The sequence below is a fragment of the Rattus norvegicus genome, chromosome 6, assembly GCF_021556685.1.
Source record: "Rattus norvegicus strain SHRSP/BbbUtx chromosome 6, alternate assembly SHRSP_T2T, whole genome shotgun sequence".
Lineage (NCBI taxonomy): Eukaryota > Metazoa > Chordata > Mammalia > Rodentia > Muridae > Rattus > Rattus norvegicus.
The window spans coordinates 89,254,033-89,275,252 of NC_141539.1; the positions used below are offsets into that span (position 1 = coordinate 89,254,033).

Below are 21,220 nucleotides of genomic sequence, written 5' to 3' on the forward strand. Positions count from 1 at the left end.
CAGGAAGGAAGAATCTATAAAGGAGTACAAGGATACTTGAGAGTGAAGCACGTGTTCACACACATACACACACGTCAAAACTCAACAAATGATGCACTTTAAATATGGTCCACATGCCAGTTACACCTCAAGAATGCTGCATACTTTAATGATACGTCCTGCTGCTCTTCTCCACCCTCGACCCCCTACGTCTGCTTTCAAGAGAACAATGAACTGCTTACTGTAAAGTGAACTTGATATCTTGGAGAGATTGTGAATTAAATACACGATCGGCATTTACAAATATTCTAAAGGAGTGCTCTTTTACCAAGGTTTGTAAGTTTAGCATCTTGTGAACCTTTTCAACACAATAATTTGTCTAACCTATCATAGTATCAGTAATTCTCATCTGTAAAACGCAGCAAGAATCTACAGAAGCCAGAAAATTAAAAAGAATGCCTTGTAGTTAGAATTCTTTGGATATCTTTTTCCTCTCTCTGCTTAGAGAACTATGTTTCCTCTCACCCTTACCTGCACCCAAGCTTTTTTGCCAGCCTGCATACCTCCATCTAGAGAGATTTGTGTATAAAGTCCTCCTACAGCCTTGCATAAACATTGTATCGTTCAAGAAGGTCCCATACGAGAAGGCGTCCACCTTCCTTAAGCTCAGCCTGTGAAAATGCCCATCTAATGACCTGGCGATCAGCGCTTCGCATCTGCCCTCCTGGATTAGGGAATCCAGACCCCTATACAGTCTTTATTCAAAGATTGAATGGTACTCTCATCATCTCCAGTTCTGCCTGAGAGTAGAGGTAGTGTTTCTGAGGAGTATTCTCCAGGTACAGAGCTACACAGGGCTTTAATTCTTTGGAAATTAAAAAGTTACTAATGAAATGAATTGTGAGTAAAGCCACAAATTCTTGAGCATCTGTCACTTGCTGTGTAGAACCTTATCTCTAACTTTTTGAACACTACAATGGTGCTTAAGCTATCTACGTATTAATAGCGTTCCCTTCCACTGCAAAATATGCTATGGCTAATCTTAAACAGTATTTAAGATGGCAATTCAATTTTTTTCATAGATACTTATTTCAAATACATATACATATACAAATGATTATTCTCCCATAGTCATAAGATGCTAAGAAAAATACATGTATGCTTTCTCTTTCTGAATTAAGGATTCCAAAGACCTAGAATCAAACTAAAATCAATACTGGTCCAAAATGGGTACTAACTTCAAAAGGCCAAGCAGTTCCAGCCCAGACAGCTGCGGCTCAGGCAAAACCCAGCCCATTTCCGGCTACCCCACCCACCTTGTCACGCTGGGACCCCGCCCCTCTCGTCAGGACCCGCCCTCCTACACCTGATCCTGTCTCCGATTGGGCAAGTCTGAAGACTGTACACACACCCGACACGCGCACGCTGGGCGGGGCCTTCGCGCCTGCGTAGCCTCGCGGCCGGCGGCTGGCCTGGCCGGGCTGGGGGGAGGGGGCGGCCCGCGGAATCCTGCTCCGTAACAAGCGACGCGCCGCGCCCCGCGGTCCCGGCTGCGTGGGCCGCTCGGGTGGGGCTGGGCGCTGCGGCTGCGGTGGCTCCCGCCGCGGCGGGCGCGATGGAGGCCGTGCCGGAGCCCCGCACGCTTGCCGGGGCCGGCCAAGGCAGCCGGAGGAGCTGGTAGATGCGGCGGCCGCGGCGGCGGCGGCCCGGGCTCTCCATGAGCGAGCGGCGGCGGCGACGGGTGCGGCGGCACCGGCGGTCTTCGGTCCCGCGGGAGGTAGGCGCAGAGGACCCGCCTGCGGCCCGGAGGCCTGGCTGCCACGGCGGGAGGGTGGGCGTGGCCGCGCGGGCATGGACTACCCCCACTCCCACCCCCACCCCCGGACAGCAAGTCCCGCGCCCCTCGGTAGTGCGGTGTTCGGTTCCCGCGACAGGTGGTCCAGTCCTCTGGGGAATGCAGTGTGACCCCCCTGGGTATGACAGCTCGGGAAAAGGGGGTCCTGTTAGCGGAGAAACTGAGGTTGGGGAGTTTCCCAGGCTCAGTCCACCTGAAGGCGCTGGGATGGAGGCAGGTAAGAACCAGCCCAGTTCATCCATCAGTGACTACGTACCAAAAACTCCGAGCTGTTTGAGCTATTTCATTAAAGCTCTTTGCTCCATCTCTCCCTTTTCTTTCCTTCTTTAGTTTTATTTGTTTAAGTATTACTGCAATTTACATTTGAACAACTGACCAACTTTTTGCTAGAATTTTAAGTGTTCCCAAGAGCTTCCAGCCTTGCCTCTAAAGTTAGGTTTGTGCCTTATATATCATGCGGTCTAAATGGTGCAGATTATAATCATTGCTTTTCAGAGCTCTGGTTACCATTCATTTGACCACATCCAAGAGGTAGAAAGAGATCTACATTAGAATAAAAAATATAATCTGCAATTTTAGTTTCAACAGAAACGCTAAGGATTTAGGCTTCCTTTCCCAGTATAATATTTAGGAATCCAAAGTCAAGCATCTAAACCTTGCTACAGAAATTCTTTAAAATTCAAGAGATAAAATTCAGATCGCAAAAAGTTTTTATCATTTTAAAAAAATACTTGAATGTCTTAGGTTTTTTTTTTAACTCTAAATGAAACTGATCAGTTTATCTTAAGAAACTTGTTTCCTCATGTTTCCAGATTTGTCACACTGCTATTTCAAAGTGATTGATGAGAGCCAATGTTAACAGTCTCTAAACACCCGGGATTCTAACCAAATATAGTACTACATAATTTAGAATGCAGTATCTTGTCTCAAGTAGGAAGCAGTGAACATGTGTTTAATGTACAACGGAATTTGCTACCACAGAATAGTTTTGAACTTAATTTTGGACGTAAAACTCAGGTTTAGAGTTGGGTTTGTGTTAGCTTTAGGAATATGTGATATTTGAAAAGAAAAGGTGGTCCAAGTGAGAGACTGACTTAAGCCATTTCTTTCTCTGGTTTTTGTCACTCAGATAAATGCCCTTAAACACCTCTGGAAGTAACACTAGAAAGCAATGTTGTTATATATAGTTTTTTTTCCCAAATAAAGCCAGGCTATTTTTACAAAACAATCTCAACAGGGACTGTTTTTTCTTTAATTGCTTATGTAACATACATAGGATGCAAACACCCTTATTAAAATAGTGTCAGTGACTCTAAAGACAGTGTTTGGCTGTCCTCAAGGTTAGGAGAAGGAGAGGAGGCAGTTTAAAGGGGAAGGACACTCCATTTTATTCCTAGAACAGGCAGAGGGAAGAATCGGGATAGTAAGTTCTGGGAGTTTCATAACGTGGCCTCTCTAGTTAAAATGCAGATCAGCACAATTCTAGGCTGCAAATAAATATCCCCAAGGGAATAGCAATGCCAACTGTGCTACTGTTTGAAGTGCTGTTACTCCTCTTGTTGTCTAAATGCCAGATTATCCTTCATCTACAGCAACAGATCATTTTGTACTCGTTTTATAGTATAGATAACACTTTGCAGTATCATTAATATAAAAACCACGAGATGCTCTTCTGTACTTGAAAACATTTGAGCGTGCCATTTCAATTTCTTAAGTGGAACTGCCTGTATAAACAAGGAACGGGAGCACAGCTTTTAATTGGGGAGGTAGAAAGAGTCTACATTAGAATAAAAAATATACTCTGTAATTTTAGTCTTTATTAGCACATGTTAACTTTAAAAAGTAGTGTTTCTCTCACATTTTCATAAGTTTATACCTTCTAGTAACTTTATTTTCATTTATTATAAGGTTTTCCTATATCACATAATAATTATAAATATAATTAATACAAAGGTCCATCTGATGATTATTCTAAATCTTAAAAAGAGATTTGGCTTTTTTTAAACATTCGTTTAATTTTGTGTATTCAGGTATTTTACCTGTGTATGGGCATGTGCACAGTGTATATGCCTTGTGCTCCCAGAGGCAAGAAGAGGGCACTGGATTCCTGGAACTGGAGTTACAGGCAGTGGTAAGCCTCCACGTGGGTGCTAAGAACCGAACCTAAGTCGTCTTGCAAAAACAGCAAGTGCTCTTAACTACTTACCCATCTCTCTGCCCCCCGTATCTATTAAAACTAGTAAAAAGCCTAAGTATCAAAGCTTACTTCTTTAAATTTTTTTGTTTTGTGTGTGTATATTCATCTGTCCATGGCCGTACATAATACAGCATGGATGTGGAGATCAGAGGGGAACTTTGTGGAGTCAATTCTTTCTTTCCACCCTTCTGTAGGTTCCTGGGATCAATGCATATTGCCCCACACCCTCAAATGCATTAAATTGCTGTTGTTTTCATATTGGGAAGCCTTCTAATAATGTAATTTGACTGTAAGTGAAGTCATTTTTATTTTAAAGAATCTCATTTCTATATGTTTTCTTTTTCACTTTCAAAATTCAGGATGAAGACACTGTTTGAAGAGATCAAAGCATCAATTAAAAATAACTATAACCAAGATCGATCATTTTGGAGGCCTGTTCTTCCTTGGGGAGGAGTTTTTACTATCAAAGCTGGCCGCAAAGCAGTATCCTGTACACCCCTCTATGTTGAGATCAGACTGAAAAATACCTGCACCATAGATGGATTCTTGATGTTACTGTATGTCATTCTTAATGAGAACGACAACTTCCCCAGGGAACTCTCTCTGCATTTTGGCAGGGAGTTTGTCGACTGTTTTCTTTATTTAATGGACACCTACAGTTTTACAACTGTGAAGCTGCTTTGGATTTGGGACAAGATGGAAAAACAGCAATACAAATCTGAAGTTCATAAAGCTTCCTTAGTAATTGATTTGTTTGGGAACGAGCATGATAATTTTACCAAAAATCTTGAAAATCTTATGTCTACCATTCAAGAGAGTTACTGTTCTAACTGGCGCTGCCCTACCCGAGTGCAGGAAGATCAGCAGCGCACAATTAGTATAAAGTAAGTTGTCTCAACTCTGTTCTGTCACATTTACTTTTAAAGGGGCTTTGCCTAACTATAATGCATCTACATACAAAACTACCCAGTAATTTCTTAGTAGCAAAGAAATAAATTATTCAATATGCAAAGTGAATCGTTCTTGGTCCTAGCTTACTAGGTTCTTTATGGCAAAGATTTACCCTCTCAAAGGGCACTTTAATGTTTTGAGTGTTTTATCTTTTAAATGGTCCTGTCAGGAAGAATACTTCTACATGAATAAGAAAACTTTAAAAGTACTGTTTTGTGGCAAGGCCCGGGGCATATTTATAGACAGAAACTCCAAGTTTGGCTTCTCATATCTGGAAAGGCTGTCTCTGAGAACAGTTAACACTGAGTGGAGGCAGCTGAGTGACTTTGACTTTCAGAGAGAGAACAGACTTCTAGGATAGTAGAAGATGGGAGAGAATCCAAACTGAGAAGACCTGCTGGAATGTTGATGGCAGACCTTAAAGTCTTGGGGTCCTGCTAGGGAAGAGGGTTGATACTGGGGGAAGACAAACAAATCCAGACGTTGTCAGAGGTGAATTTGGCTCTAGTCAGGAAAATAAACAGCTTAATAGACTCGAAATGTACCTTGTTCATACACACGTGCCATCTGTTTTTCTGTATTGCTGATAAGATGGTGTCAATTTGAAGTCCTATCAGGAAATGTTTCTCTGTCGTAATAGACTGAAGCGTTTCATAATCTTTTAGCATCTTGTCAATCTATAAATTTTTATAAGTATAATTCTGTGCTAATACTGTTTTGTATTTCTCCCACTTAAAAGACTTTTCATCTTACTCTAGAACTTTTTTAAGGTCATTTTTTTCCTAGTCTTTTATTTAAAGCAGGCTCTGAAGTTTGTAGAGCAAGCATTTCTAACAGATAAGGCAACTAGCACAAGTCCCCGTTGCTAGAGGAGTGGTTAGTCTACTCATCAGCTGCTGTCTGGATTCTCCGTCCAACTCTCCTCATCTGCTGAGGCACTTTCCCCTTTAAACCCACAGTAGCAGCAACAGCATACATGAGGACATAGGCTTTATCCATGCAGTATTTATTTAGTTGAGCCGCTTCTATAGTATTTGCCTAAAACAAGGTTGGTCAGGTATGCCCTTGCATGGCTATAATGCCAACATGCAGAGAGTTGAGGCAGAAGGATAACTGTGACTTTGAGGCTGTCTTGGGCTATAGGAGTGAGATCCTATCTTAAATCAAACAGCCAAAAATCCCGAAGACAGCAGAGGTTGTATGCTAGTTCTGCTCCTACTGCATTGACCTCTACAGTGGACTGTAGTGAACTGTTAAAAGCCATCCTTACTTGCATTTTGCTATTATTATAGTCCTCCCCAAGAAATTCCTCATGGAAACTTGATACGACTGGCTGTGGATGAGTTATTCTGTTCCAAGATTGAACTTTGTGAAGAGCGTGGGTGAGTGCATGATATACATTTGAAATAAAAGTATTTCTGTTGCGTTAATGAAGGAATCTAGGCTGATAAGCTCTTTGAAGCTATTACAAATCTGAAATAGCAATGCTTAAATATTTAGGTAGCCTGACAGTTTTCAGTGCTCCTGGTATAGTTTAGTTTGTCATCATATGTTGTGTTTTGTTATTAGATATAAAATATATAAAGTATGTTACTATTGCCAGGTGAAGAATACAAGCAAATACCTTTTCTCTTTTTCCTCATTGCTGAGTAGGTACAATAAAACCTCGGTTAACCGGAACCCAGCTAATCAGGACCCTCAATTAAATGGACTTTTTTCTGCATTCCTCATTTAGGATAAAGGTAAAAAACTTAACACAGTTAAAAAGAAATCAAGAGGGGCATAAACATTCATTCCAATCTTTTAGAAATTTCTAAGTTCACATTATTTTGTGCATTAGGAGTTAATATTTTGAAGAATGGTTTTATAAAACCATAGAAGATCTTGATCATAAAAGAAGGAAAGATAAAAGATACATATGTTAAAGACTCTTTAGAAAAAAAAAAGAGCCTAAATAGTTCAGCAACACATAGTGAAGTAAATGACTCTGGTTAACTTGGTATAGTTAATAATGTTTTTCAATCAGAGGACTGTGCTCTGAGCATTCCGGTTAATCGAGATTTTACTGTAAAGTTGCATTTGATCTATATGCTTAATACTTAGAGGTGGGGGGAAGAATTCAGTTCATGTTAATAAAGATCCTAAAGAGGAGGCATTTTCCCTCAGTCATTATTGGATCCACCTTGGAGAAAACTGTATGCATAAATGGAAGCTATTTGATGGTTCAACAGATTCATGCTTTTATAACAATATAAATATAAACAATCAACTTTTCCAGGAATTATTAAAGTATCACTTGCAGTATAGAGAACCCTGTAAACCAGAACTAGGAAAATAAGGTAATAAAACAGTCATTCCATTACCCATTATAATAGTATACCTCTGCTTACTAGAAATTATATCCAGAAGTGTTGAGAAGCAGTTTGTCCCATGTGTAATAATGTTCATGCCCAATTTTCATTTTAGGTGTGGTGGCTTAAGAGAATTTTCCCAACGAGTTTTCTGCCACGGGGCACCCCCTTTTGTTGTGTTAAATATGCAGCATTGGAAATCTGAAGATCTGGCATACGTACCCTATTATTTGGATTTATCTGATCACAAGTAGGTAGTAGATAGTTTTTGTTTATTTGCTTGATTTACAAAACTAGAGAAAAAAACTAGTTCACCATGATTTTTACTAGCCATTAAGATACTGTTACCTGAACATGGTGGCATAGACCTTGAACCCCAGCACTCTGGACTCAGAGACAGGAGGATTCTTGTGAGTGTAAGGCCAACCCATTGTACTAGAGAGTTCTGGACCAGACAGAGCTACACAGTGAAACCCTACGAAACAAACAAACAAACAAACAAAAAAACAAAAAAACAAAAAAACAAAAAAAAAAACCCTGAAGGCCTTTTAGATTTCTGGATTCTGCCTGGGATCAGAGTCCACTATGAAGAGGTGTGATAGCACAGGTGAAATGATCAGTGACTTGATTGTAGAACAGGACTGTGTTCAAACCCTAATCCAGCCTTTAACAGGACCTATTTACTAGCATACATATCAGTTAAATGGTGGTATATATTGTAAAAATAAATATTTTTTTTTAAAAAAAAGACTTTATTGGGGTTGGGGATTTAGCTCAGTGGTAGAGCGCTTGCCTAGCAAGCACAAGGCCCTGGGTTCGGTCCCCAACTCCGGAAAAAAAAAGAAAAAAAAAGGCTTTATCATAAAAATGAAATCTAATCATTCTGTTCTATGCTGTCGTATATTTGCAGATATTTGCTGGAAGGTGCCACTTTATTTAACAAAGAGGAACACCATTACTCTGCAGCTTTCCAGATCGACGGACATTGGATGCACTATGATGGCCTCAGAAATGTGAATTTAATTTTGTTAAATAAACCCCCAGAGTTTCTCCTCTTGTCATCATTGGTTTATATTCGAGCAACAGAGAAATAAATATAGACTGATGCTGAATTAAATTGTTCTCCCGCCTGCCCGTGCTCCCCAGAGGAAGGGCTCTTGTTCTGTATATACTTGGTATCCAAGGAGACAGTTCAACTATACTAGTTTCAGAGATGGATTTTTCATTGTTTTGCCCCAGGTAAATGTTTTATATGGACGATCTATGCAAAAATGTATTTTTAAAGTATTTTCTGGGTTATTTTTATACAAGCATATGTTAAGTTCAAATAAAATGTATCTCGTGGCCTTTGTACTTTTTATTTATATATACCTCAACAGTTTTTTACACTTCTATCCTTAAGTCCAAGAAAATACTTTGTCATTTGAATTCTAAATTTCCCTTTTTAGATACAGGAGTGAAACCTAGGGTAAAGTCACTATTTTGGTTATCTGACTTTCTTTGCCTTACCTTCAAAGTGCACTGCATTGGATCTAGTAGGATTTGAATGGATGGCTTAGTTTACCAATTGCTTAGTTTGTTTTACCCCTTGCTAATTTCCTTGGGGCAATTTTTAAAAATATATGCTTTTGTTGTTGTTGTAGATTAAACCATTTCTTTGTAGTAGCAAGTTACCGTAACTGTTTGCCAAAGTGTAAACCCACCAGCACATTTCAGGCATTAGCTAAGCTTCAAACTTTAGTTATGTAAGCATTACAAATAAATTATAACAGTTGTAAATATCTCATTAAATTAATGAAAATTCTCCATTAAGTTATTTTACAAGCAAGGCAACTATCAAACATTAGGCCACTGGATGTTAGTGTGGGACTAACAATAAAAAGGTATTACATGTTTAGGGGGGGAAATAGGGTATCTACTGATACTACTAGTTCAGTGTTTTAGTGGCACAGAGGAAAAATATTTTTTAAAAAAATTACTAACATCTGGTTCCCTTGAAACTGCTTACTGACACCAGGAGGCTTGGGTTTGTAATGCCACAGGTGCAAAGTCAAAACATTTGAATTTCATGTTTTGTTGTAAATAACATAATGTCACTCATCTTTTTGCCATTTAAAGGGAAAATATTTTTAGGGAGAATACTTGATTAACTATCATTAATTTTAGTGTTTACAGTAAGATAACATTATGTGTGGGGTTGAGATTGGGTGCAGTATATTTGAAGACAGCAGACTTCACTGCCGAATACCAGACTGCTAAGGGTTCGTTCTGATCTTCCCGTGCTGTGGTGCCCTGTTCAGACAACTTGCTATAAGGACAGCAGCTGAGGATGTAAACTTGCTGACATTATCTCACTTTCAGTAAATATTAGGAAAATTATTTTTAATAGAAGATAAGAATGGTAGTATTTTTGTAAATCCCCCGGGGTTTATTTAAATAGTCCCCCAAATATAGTAAATGGGATTTGATTTACAGCAAGCTTTTCTAATAACAGCGTTTTGCATGAATCAAACTCTATAGAACTCAAATATTAGTGTCTACATACAAAATGGTATGGCTATATTATTGACTAGTTACTCTTAATACAGATTCTTCAGGGAGTTGCACTTTATTTGGGATATTAGTTTATTGTAAACCGACTTACCTACCTCACAGGGTTGTTGTGAGGGTTAAGATGTTAAAATTTTGACTACCTTGAACATGCTAATAAAACATTTCTACCTCTTGTATATAGGCAATCTCCCAGATTCTGTTTTACAATTTAAAACATTATTTAGATAGTCATATTGCTAAACAAAGCCAGTTGTGGCTCATCCCTATGTGTGGTGGGGTTTAATTATGACTTCTGGACTCTGAGAAGTTGGGGCTGAAGAACAGGTCATCTGTTGTTACCTTGCTCGCTGGCTTCTAGAAAAGAAATTCCCCCCAACCTGACAAACTGTAGGTAAAGTCGAATATAAAATAGCATATGTATAGAAGGTGGTGGTGGTGGTGGTGGTGGAGGGGCATTTTCTTTATAAAGCAAAACACCCTTTGAAAATCAACCTGAAGAAAGGGGGTCAGAAGAAAGGGAATAATATCTCCTTAATCAAAGTATCACAAACTACTACCATATTTTATGTGTCAAGGAAGTAATTTTATAGAGTTGGCTATGCTTGGGTGTGGATTAATGTGAGTGGTTTTACCCTCAACTTATGCCAATCTTATACTTATTTTTTTCAAAGTGGTTTGTATGCATGTGTGTGTGTACGTATTAGCTTGTGTGCAGGTATAGAAAAGTAAGATTGTGTGTGTATGTGTTAGCTTGTGTTTGTGCATGCAAGTTAAATTGTGTGCAGTGTGTGTGTATGTGTGTGTGTGTGTGTGCGCTTGTATGTATGTATATTTGCATGTGTGTTTGTGTATGTTTGTGTGCAGTACAGAAAAGGTAGAAACCTGCTTATACACTTGGCTGTAGCTTTATTTTTTAACTTGGAATTTTTCATTTTAAGTGTATAAGGCAATCTATAAAATACATGAAAAGGAAAGTTTATCATTTCTAAGTGCCGTGATGATTATTTTACATGGTAAAAGCCTTTCTAAATTGTAGGGAGCGGCGCAGCAGCTATATGATAATGAGGTGAATCTGGCGCCCTCCTAACAACAGTACTGAGCATGTGTGGGGTTTTGCACCTGCCGTCAGTCTGGCTGGGGCGGTACTATGCTAAATGGGAGTTCATGCCGCGCCAATCTCTGGAGGACAAGTAGCTAGGATGGCAGTGGGGTGACTCGTGCCCCACCAATCCCTGAAAGAAGATTAGCATACTGTTGTGTATATAAGCTGAGCGGCAGCCGCTCGGCGGTAACACTTAAAGCTGTAACACTTGGAGCTGTAACACTTAGGGCTGGCTGCCGCCGCCTCCCTGTATCAACAAAGAAGGTGTCCTGCAGTAAAGGCTGTTGAGAAGAATCCAACCGTGTTGCGTCTTCCTTGCCGGACGAGGTGGGCGCGACACTAAATGACTACATGTTCAGCTGTGTAGAACTGGAGAACCCAGAGCAAGGGATCTAGGGCCTTGAAGTGGTCTACTAGAAGCTGACACTTTGCTGTCAGCCAGGCTGAGAACTCTTAAAAGCATGGTGAAAGTTAGTCCTCTTAGCGAACTCAGTTGGACCTAGACATGCAGTTCAGTGACTAGACTGTGATCTGGCATGTCAGAGGCCCTAGGCTGCCCTAAACCAGAATGTCAGGTGACTTGTCTTTACGGCCTCCTCTCCAGACTCTCAGCTGCATTCTTGGTGAGAGCAATTTACAGTCGCAAGTTGGAACTAATACAGCCTGAATTATTTGAATTATACATAAAATAAGATACATACCTTGTATTTGAAAGCGAGCACATACTAAAATGTTGTGATTTCTTGGTTAAGTGGTTACTTCTTAAATTCTGCTTTTTAAAGTAAAGGTATGCAGAAAGAACTTTTCATATTACGCAGAAACCATTGTAAAATCAGCCTCATTTCAAGTCATGAAGGAAGATATAAAAGAGCAATATGAACCATGTCCTGCAGTCCTTTGTGCAAATGGAAAGATAGAGGTCGATTCTCTGTTCCACTTGCTCCCTCAGAAAGTAGCTCGGGTTCTTTTGTAAAAATGGTAGATGGGTCTCACATTGGGAGTAATTAAGACTCGGGCACACAGAGACTTCTCAACGGAGCAATCGCCAATAGCTGAGAACATTAAATGTCAACATCCTTAATCATCAAGGAAATGCAAATCAAAGTGACCTTGAGATTCCACCTGACACTAGTCAGAATGGCTAAGATCAAAAACTCAATTGACAGTACAAGCTGGTGAGGATGTGCAGAAAGAGGAACACTCCTCCATTGTTGGTGGGACTGCAAACTGGTACAACCACTCTGGAAATCAGTCTGACGGATCCTCAGAAAATTGGAAATAGTTCTACCTGAAGACCCAACTATACCACTCCTGGGCATGTACCCAAAAGATGCTCCACCACACCACAAGAACATGTGCTCCACTATGTTCACAGCAGCCTTATTTGTAAGAGCCAGAAGCTGGAAACAACCTGAATGTTCCACAGTGGAAGAATGAATACGGAAAATGTGGTTAATTTACACAATGGGATACTATTCAGCTATTAAAAATGAGGACATCGTGTAGGCAAATGGATGGAACTGGAATTTATCATCCTGAGTGAGGTAACCCAGACCCAAAAGGCCATGCATGGTATGAACTCACTGATAAATGGATATTAGCTAAAAAGTTCAGAATACCCATGATACAGCTCACAGACTGTAGGAAGCTTAACAAGAAGGAAGGCCCAAATGTTGATTCTTCAAACCCATTTACAAGGAGGAACAAAATTATCATGGGAGGCAGAGGGAGGGAGGGAGGGACCTGGGTGAAAAGCGGGGAGGAGAAAAGGGGGAAAGGATCAGGTATGGGGAGGAGAGAGGAGAGAAGCCCAGAGGGCCAGGAAAAGGAATTGAAATGTGCAGCAGTGGGAGGTGGGAAGCAGGTAGAATCTCTAGAAAGTCTCAGCGGTCTGGGATGTGTGGTTCTTAGGACTCAATGGGGATGAAATTAGCCAAAATGCCCCACAGTGGGAAAATGGAACATAAAGAGACCGCCTCCAGTCGATAGACATGGCCTCATTTAAGGCAAGGGGTCACCCACCCATCTTCAAAATTTTTGACCCAGAATTGTTCCTGTCTAAAGGAAATGCAAGGACAAAAAAGGAGCAAAGACTGAAGGAAAGGCCATCAAGTGACCGGCCTAACATGGGATCCATCCCATACGGGGATGTACCAAACTCTGACACTATTAATGATGCCATGTTGTGCTTGCAGACAGGAGTCTAGCATGGCTGTCCTCTGAGAGGATCTACCAGAAGCTGACTGAGACAGATGCAGACACTTACAGCCAACCATAGTCTGGGACCCCTATGAAAAAGGTAGAGGAAGGATTGAAGGAGCTGAGGGGGATTGCAACGCCATTGAAAGAACAGCAATGTTAACTAACCCAGACTCCTCAGAGTTCCCAGAGACTAAGCCACCAACCAAGGAGCGTACATGGGATGCTGTGGTCCCCCAGGGCACAAATGTAGCAGAGGACTTGACTGCCCTGTCTGGCCTCAGTGGGAGAGGATGAGTTTAATCCTCTGAAAACTTGATATCCCAGGGAAGAGGGATGCTGGAGGAGGAGGGGAGTAGGCAGGCTGGTAGGAAAGCACCCTCTCAGAGGTAGGGCAGGGGTGTGTGTGTGTGAAAGAATTCCGGGATGGGGTGGGGGTCAGAAAGGGGAGCAAGCAATATTTGGAATGAAAATAAAATAATTTTTAAAAAGAGTCAGGGTGTTTTGTTTGAGTGTGAAAGATAATGTGCTGGGTGGATTACAGGAGTGTGAAATACTGAAATGCCAACTAGAATGGAAGTCCGGGAATAAAACCATGTGCTGTGATGAAACTTCACTACATCAGTTCAATTGAGTCAATAGACTTTTTACTGGCTTTTAACTGAGATGTAACTCTCACGTTCCTCTCACACAGCTTCAGCTGTTATAGTCCATATTTGGGTAGTATCCATTCCTAATGAAACACCAATACCCAAACTTCTATAGGCAGTGCCTGTGTCCAGAAATGACAGTCTTGGCTGGGCAGGATGACTAGAAAAGGATTGCTGGCAGTTAGGATAAAGACCAGCTCCCTCGCCCCCAGCTCCTTCTCTTCCTTATGACCTGCTGTTCGCTATTCTCTTCTCTGCCATTTTGTCTCTTGCTATCCCTGCTCTCGACTCTTCTTCCTCTCTGCTTCCCCAGCCTGGCCATGGCCAGTCTTTTTTTTTTTTTTTTTTTTTTTTGTCGTTGCTGCTGTTGTTTGTTTGTTTGTTTGTTTCTCTGCTTTGAACTTTGCCAGATGCCTGCAGATGTTCTCTTTCTTATCCACAATAAAATTCCATCTCCCAATTGAGCACCTATTTTGGCGGTTTCTTTTCAGCACTCCCTTAAAAAAAATTCTCTTTATATTATATTCTGATGAAAGTCCCCCCCATCTCTAATTCCTTGTCCCAGTCCCTCCCTTTCACTGTCCCTCCCTTCAGAAAAGAGCAGACCTCCCAGGCCTTATTGTAACATGTCATAAGTTATACCTTATTATCAAGGCGGGTCCAGGCAACCCAGTAGAAGGAAAAGAGTTCCGAAAGCCGGTCACAGAGTCAGAGACAGCTCCTGTCTCACTCCTACTGTTAGGAATCCCACAGGAACACCAAGCTACACAATGATAACATATTCACACAGGACTTGGGTCAGACCCATACAGGCTCCCTGATTGTCAGTTCAGTCTCTGTAAGCCCTGGCTAGTTGATTCTGTGGACCGTGATCTTGGGGTGTCCTTGGCTCTCTGGCTCCTACAATCCTTCCTCCCTCTCTTCTGCAGGGCCAATCTTTTACTCACCACACTTTGGGGGTGGGGGAATCCCAGAGAGCATGTGCTATTACACATAAGTAAAAGAGACTCTATCCCTACTTAATAAAGACTCCTACACGTTTTTTCGTATTGGCCAAATAATATCACAATGTAAAAAAATCAATTGCTTTTTTTGTAACATTTTGTGTTCTACTGACATTAATCCTCTAATTTTTAGAGAAAATTAGTTGCTTTGGGTCAGAACCTAAACAGGATTAATAGTTGCATTTGTTAAATTTCTTAAATTTCTTTCTTTATAAATATTTCTCCTCCTCTTCCTTTTCATGCATTATCCTTGTTAAATAAACAGGCAATTGTGCTGTAGGTTGCCCCAGTTCTTGGATAAGGCCGAGTGGGTTTTTGCATTATTTATCATTGTCTCGGTCAAATTTTCTATAAATTGAAATTTAGAGGTAAAGTCTTGGTTCCATTGGGTGTACAGGCTTGGTTCTATTTCGATTTTCCACCAATTCATTCATTTTAGGAAATCTATTAGGAAGACAAGGAAGGCATCAGCTCTTGAAGCACATACACCTGGCCATCCCACTTTGAGCGATGCCAAGCTTAACTGGGAGGTTTCTCGGCTCTCTGAGGTCTGTGAGGCTGTACCAGCTCTTGTGGCTACTGCTGAAGTTGTAGATGGTTTACTGATCCTGTCCTTGCTTCAGTATCCATTCTCTGAGATTTGATTCTACAAAGCAAGTAACTCAAAATGCTACAGAGCAATAATTTGGTTACCGTGAAATATATAAGGTAAAAGGCGGGCAGTGGAAATGGAATTAATTACTCTACATAACCCTTTTCACCTTAAGGACACAATAAACTTCTGAGTTTGTTTGCTCCTTTGGAGACAGAATCTAAATATGTAGCCCAGACTGGCCTGAAGCTTGTAGCCATCCTGTCTATGCCACCCCAAGTCCTGGGATTCTTTTAGCTTTTCTTAGATAGTATATTTCATTATCTATAGTCACCACGCTGCACAACAGAGCACCAGGAAGCATTTCTATCAGCTAAGGATGACTTCCTACCATCAACTGATATCATCATGCCCTTCCCTTTTCCTTAGACTCCACAATATTCTTCTGTGAGGTCAACGTTTTCAGATTCCACATATGAGCTCTTACATGGTTCTGTACCTGGTTTATTCCTGTTGACATACTGACAGTCAAATCACTTCACACTGTTTTAAATCACTGGGTTTTGTCTTTCAATGGTAGAACAGTAATGCTATTTCATGAGCTGATGAGTACTTTCCTTGTGTCATTTCATGGGTGCCTTGAAAAGGCTGTAATAAACATAGGAAGGCTCACATCATCTCAGAATACCGAATTCATTTCCTTTGATCACATATCTAGAAGAATGATAGTTGGAACACACAGGAGTTCCATTTTTTGAAGATTTATTTTTATTTTGAATCATGTGTGTATCTATGTGTGTTCACACAAGTGCAGATTCCCTAGGAGGTCAGAGGTCATAGGCATCAAGTCCTTAAGAACTGAAGAAACAGTTATGAGCTGCCTATGTGGGTGCTGTGAACTAAACCTGTTTCCTTCAGAACAACGGAGCCATCTCTTCTGTCTGGTATTTCCTTTAATATAATCATCATCATCATCATCGTCGTCGTCGTCGTCATTGTCATCATCATCATCATCATCATCATCTTTTGTTGATTGAAAAAACAGAAAGAAATAATGTAAAAGAGAAAGGATATTCTTCAGTTACAGCTTCAGAGGTTCCAGTGTAAGGTCAGATGGGTCCATTGCTTTGGACTTGAGAAAAAAATGAATATCATGGCAGAGGGGACAAGTAGCAAAGGGTGTTCCCATTATGGTGGCCAAGAAGCAGAAAGAAGGCTCAGGAACAAGACGTATCTTTCCGAGGGACATTCTCAGTAACCTGTTTCCTACAATTCTAGGTTTTGCCTCCCAATAATGCCATCAGATAATGACTCCATGAAGATTCATTCAATCCAAAAGACTGGCTTTCACGACCCCATCTCTTTTCAATCTTTTATCAACTGTCAAAGAAGCTTCCAATGCATTAGCCTCATTGTTAGGCCACTAGGTGTCTATACTTTTGTCCATTATAGTTAATTTACACATCCACAAACTATGTGTAAATATTTTTTCGTTTTTACCAACAGAAATTTTATCACCATGATTCTAACTGGAAGTAATTTTTAAATTTAATTTACATTTCCATGATGGTTAGTGATGCTGAGTATTTTTTCCATAATTCCATTGATTTATATGATTCTGAGAAATGTTTCTTTAGGTCTATTACTTGGGTTTTTTATTGAGTTTTGTATATATTTTTGCCTTTTATCCTTATCAGATGTATAGTTTGCAGATATCTTCTCCATTTTGGTACACTTTTCCTCAATTTATTGTCTGATATACTGTCACGTGTTTTCTTTGGTTTTCATTTTCTGGGCTTTCGGAGATTAAAATTATAGTTGCCATTATAACATTCTGAAACACTTCACCAGTGTTTTGTTATAGTTATTTCATATAACCTATTTCATAGCTTCAGGTTTTACATTTAAGCCTCTGATCCACTCTGAGCTTGTGTGTGTATATTGTGTGTATTTGTCCGTGCACCCATGTGCATATCATGTGGAAATCAAAGCACAACCTCATATGTCATTCCTTAGGTGCTATCCATATTTTTTTCAATTTTATCGGAGGCAGGATTATACACAGGCACCATCACACCCTTCTTTTTAAAAACATGGGTTCAGGTGAACAGTTTCATATTTGCAAAGCAAGTACTTTCCTGGCAGATCTACCTCCCCATGCCATTTCTTTTGATAAGTGCTGAGACATTGTGGCCTACTTTTAGTCTGCTAGCTGTCGCTACATTGCCCCAGCGACTATTTAAGATTTTCCTTTCTTCAATGTATGTTTTACCACCGTTGTCTACAAATAATTTGGCTATAAACTGTCGATTTGTTTGCCGGTCTTTCTACACCCAAACTCCATTGGTTTTTGAATGCCAGTATAATGCTGCTTTGTAAAACATTTGTAAGAAAGTAGTGTGAAGTTTCATACGTTTTAGAATCCTTCTATTGTGAGGTCATTGGTATTTTGATGGCAATTACAATGAATCTGAAGATCACTTTGAGTATTTGACATTGTAGCATTTTGATTTTTCCCTGAACTTCTCATGATACTTCTGTGCATGTGTAGTAAGTGTTCTTTAATTTCTGTCATCAGTCATGATTTCATTATAGATGCCTCATGTCATTGGTTAAACTTGTTCCAAGACGTATTTTACAGTTACTACAAATGAAATTGCTTTCCAATTTATTTTTCAGATAATTTGTTATTGCCACATGTAAATATTGATTTTTTGGTATTTTTATACTGCAACTTTGTTAAACTCATTTCTCAGTTCTAACAGCTTATAGAATTATGAAATATTGGGGGGAGGGAGTTTTAGTGTTTTCAAACTCTTGGGACAATAAATAAGTATTCCCAGGAATTCTGAGTTTTCAAAAATTATAGTATTCTTAAACACAGTTTTAACAATTTTCATACTCTATTATTTGTATAGCTAAAATTCATGTTTAAAGAATAAAAAATAATAAGATAATTACAAAGAACTTACAAAGAACTACAGCCTGTAGGACTATTCAAACAATAAACAAAATTTAAAATTCAGGTCTCCCGGTAAGGTTACAGCCTCTCATGGAATCACATGTAGACACTGTCCATTTAAGGGCTGATTTCACATTGAGAATGTGTTAGGGCTTGTGGATCAGGCAGTTTTTAGCTGTACTGTTTTGTGCTCCCAAAAGGTGCCATGCCTCCAACTACCCACCCAGGAACCCTTTGTATCCTCGAATGAAAGACACCCACACATTAGCTTATCTTTAAAATGCCTTGGCTAGTCAAAGGCTGGGCAGTTCTAATCCTCCGCCAATCTATCATAGATGTGCCTCTGATACTCCTGACTCAACACACTCTAAATCTATGATCCATTTTGGCTGCCCTGTTCCTTCTGGGTGGCCCCCTCGTCTTTGCTACCCAAGAGAATTCTAGGCAGCCCTTTCGAGGGCTGCTTTCCTTTCCATCTTCATTTCGGATGATTTTCCTTCTGCAGCTCTAAATCTGATTCTCCTTCCTTCCTCTTTCTTGCATCCTCGCCCCACACAAATCTCCCTTTGCCCAGCCATTGGCTGCTGGCATCTTTATTGATCAATCAGAAACCAATTGGGGACAAGGACCTTCAGCATTTGGACACACAGATTCCGGAATAAATCAAAGCATTAGAACCAATTCCCAACACCTTGAGATCATATATACTTTACACGTGAACTCATTAGTTTGCATTTTATCTCTTAAAAAATCACCCTTTCTTATTTTTTTAAAATTCTATACCATACCGACACACACATTTGTTTTAGATATATGTATACATTATAGGCTAAGATCCACATATAAGGGAGAGTAAGAGTTTGTTTGTCTTTCTGAGACTGGATTATCTTGTGTATAAAATACTCTGAGTCCATTTGTGTTTTCCTGAAAATGTTGTCATTCCATTTCTTTAGAGCTGAGTATTATTCCATTCTGTTTGTACACCAGATCCTCATCCATGAATCTTCTGAGCGACAGCTAATTTGGCTCTACTTTTTTTTTTTTTTAACGTTTTACTTTTTTATTTATTTGTTTTTGGCCACACACGTCAGGAAAACACATAAACAAATCATCTAGGGCCATCCAGTCTCTGGTTTCTGGTCCTCCAGGCAGTGTCAGAGTGAGTTCCTTTTCATGGCATGGGTCTCACTTAGCCTGTGGATTAGTTTTTGTTTTTTGTTTTTTGGATAGTTTATGTATTTACATTTCAAATGCTATCCTCTTTGCTGGTTCCCCCTCACCCATGCCCCCTCTCCTGCTTCTATGAGGATGCTCCCCCTCCCACCCACCCACTCCCACCTCAACAAGATGGTATTTCCCTACACTGGGGCATGTTTTCCCACGACCAAGGGCCCCTCCTCCCATTGGCGCCCCACAAGGTCATCCTCTGCTGCATATGCACCTGGAGTCGTGCTTCCTTCCATGTGTCCTCTTTGGTTGGTGGTTTAGTCCCTGGGAGCTCTGGAGGGTCTGGTTAGTTGATACTGTTGTTCTTCCTATGGAGTTGCAAACCCCTTCAGCTCCTTCAGTCCTTTCTCTAACTCCAAGCATTGGGACCCCTATGGTTCTACATTTTTGCTATCATTATGGTAGGATACAGAGTTCTCTGGTTCAAGAGTTGAGTAGCTAGTTTATACAGAGTCCTTTTCAGTTTCTGAGGAGCCTCCACACTGATTAATCACATTGGTTTTATTAGTTTGCATTTAAACTGCAGTGAATAAGGGCTCCCCATTCTCAAAATCCTAATATTTGATGCCAGAATTCTTGACAGTAGCCATTCTGACCAGGATGAGGTGGTGTCTCATAGATTTAATTTGGATTTCCTTAATGACTAGGAATATTGAACACTTTTAAAAATAGTTATTGGCCATTTGTGTATTTTTTTCCCCCTAAACTTTCTATTCAGCTTATAGCCCCTTTGTTGAATGGTGGTTTTATTTCCTTGGTGTTTAATTTCTTTTGGTTCTTTATAAATTCTGGATATCAACCCAATGTCTGAAATTCTATAGGTGATAAAGATCTCTCTCCTATCTATGGGCAGACTGTGTGTTCTCCTGAGCTTCCACTGCTATGTGGTTTCAATCAATTGTATTCTCAGGAATGTGGATATTCTACTTCATTAAAAGGCTCCCGGACAACCTTGGGTTTAAATTTAGGTAGCTTTGTTCTGTTCTGTTGAACTTTTCTTTTTGAAAAAATTACAAAAATGTTTGAAATGATTTTAAGTATTATCAAGGCTACAGAAAATGAACTTCACTATAGCTTCTCTGAATTAATTCTTTTAAATGAATGTTCTTCCTTTTTTTTTTTTTAATAAAGGTTCTCACCATGTAGTATTCAGAGTACAGCATTTACTCCTAGTGTTGACCGCTGGTTTGGCATGAAAAACCACTGAATTCATTCAGACTCTTGCGATGGTTATTATTACTCCCCACTCCCCTGAGCCACAAATGTCCCAAACAAAAGAACCATCTAGCAAGTTGAAGGAAGAACTCAAGAAGTCTAGTGGAAATTCCTGGAGCAGGCCATTTTTTATTCTGAGTGAACTGGGGGAGGAGTGGACTTGAGTATGCTGTCATTTTTGGTAGCATGTAACAGCGTTCAGTTAACTGCACTCTTTTCTCCTCCCATCATTACTTGCAAGTATCAAACTGAATGATCTTCAGTGACCTCTGGTAATGTCCTGGGCATGCCATAGGGAAAAAAGGCAGAACTTTGAAAACATCCACTTAAAACAAGAGATCTTAATTTCATCTGGCTGTGGTGGTGCACAAGTATTTTAGTTC

General features: G+C 40.0%; 2 protein-coding genes and 1 long non-coding RNA gene across 4 annotated transcripts in view; 1 reads left to right on the forward strand and 2 right to left on the reverse strand.

The window, feature by feature from the left end:
* The window catches only part of LOC148005273 (uncharacterized), a 28,274-nt gene extending 27,016 nt beyond the window's left edge, over positions 1–1,258 (reverse strand). Inside the window, exon 1 of the long non-coding RNA XR_015622431.1 lies at positions 1,218–1,258. This is a non-coding gene — a long non-coding RNA (uncharacterized LOC148005273). The remainder of the gene's footprint in view (positions 1–1,217) is intronic.
* A 169-nt stretch (positions 1,259–1,427) lies between these two features.
* On the forward strand, positions 1,428–10,062 carry Dorip1 (dopamine receptor interacting protein 1). 2 transcript variants are annotated; one of them, XM_087553207.1, is made up of 6 exons: positions 1,428–1,756; positions 3,865–3,965; positions 4,391–4,915; positions 6,275–6,364; positions 7,449–7,583; positions 8,244–10,062. In XM_087553207.1, the coding sequence occupies exons 1-6, from the start codon at positions 1,661–1,663 to the stop codon at positions 8,425–8,427; spliced, it is 1,131 nt and encodes a 376-aa protein (XP_087409333.1). In that variant the 5' UTR covers positions 1,428–1,660; the 3' UTR covers positions 8,428–10,062. The 2 variants fall into 2 exon arrangements, with proteins under 2 accessions (XP_087409333.1, NP_001101495.1); NM_001108025.1 differs by lacking the exon at positions 3,865–3,965 and having other exon boundaries at positions 1,674–1,756; positions 8,244–8,677.
* A 9,409-nt stretch (positions 10,063–19,471) lies between these two features.
* Positions 19,472–21,220, reverse strand: part of Klhl28 (kelch-like family member 28) — a 35,308-nt gene continuing 33,559 nt past the window's right edge. The window contains exon 5 of the transcript XR_015621757.1: positions 19,472–19,789. The gene's annotated coding sequence lies outside the window, so the exon portion shown is untranslated. The remainder of the gene's footprint in view (positions 19,790–21,220) is intronic.

Excerpts from the sequence above, each read along its gene's own strand:
- Dorip1 (XM_087553207.1), top strand. The coding sequence starts at position 1,661 with ATGCGGCGGCCGCGGCGGCGGCGGCCCGGGCTCTCCATGAGCGAGCGG. Across the intron at positions 3,966-4,390 it reads AACTGGAGTTACAGGCAGTG|GATGAAGACACTGTTTGAAG; the intron begins GTAAGCCTCCAC and ends TTCAAAATTCAG. Across the intron at positions 4,916-6,274 it reads CAGCGCACAATTAGTATAAA|TCCTCCCCAAGAAATTCCTC; the intron begins GTAAGTTGTCTC and ends CTATTATTATAG.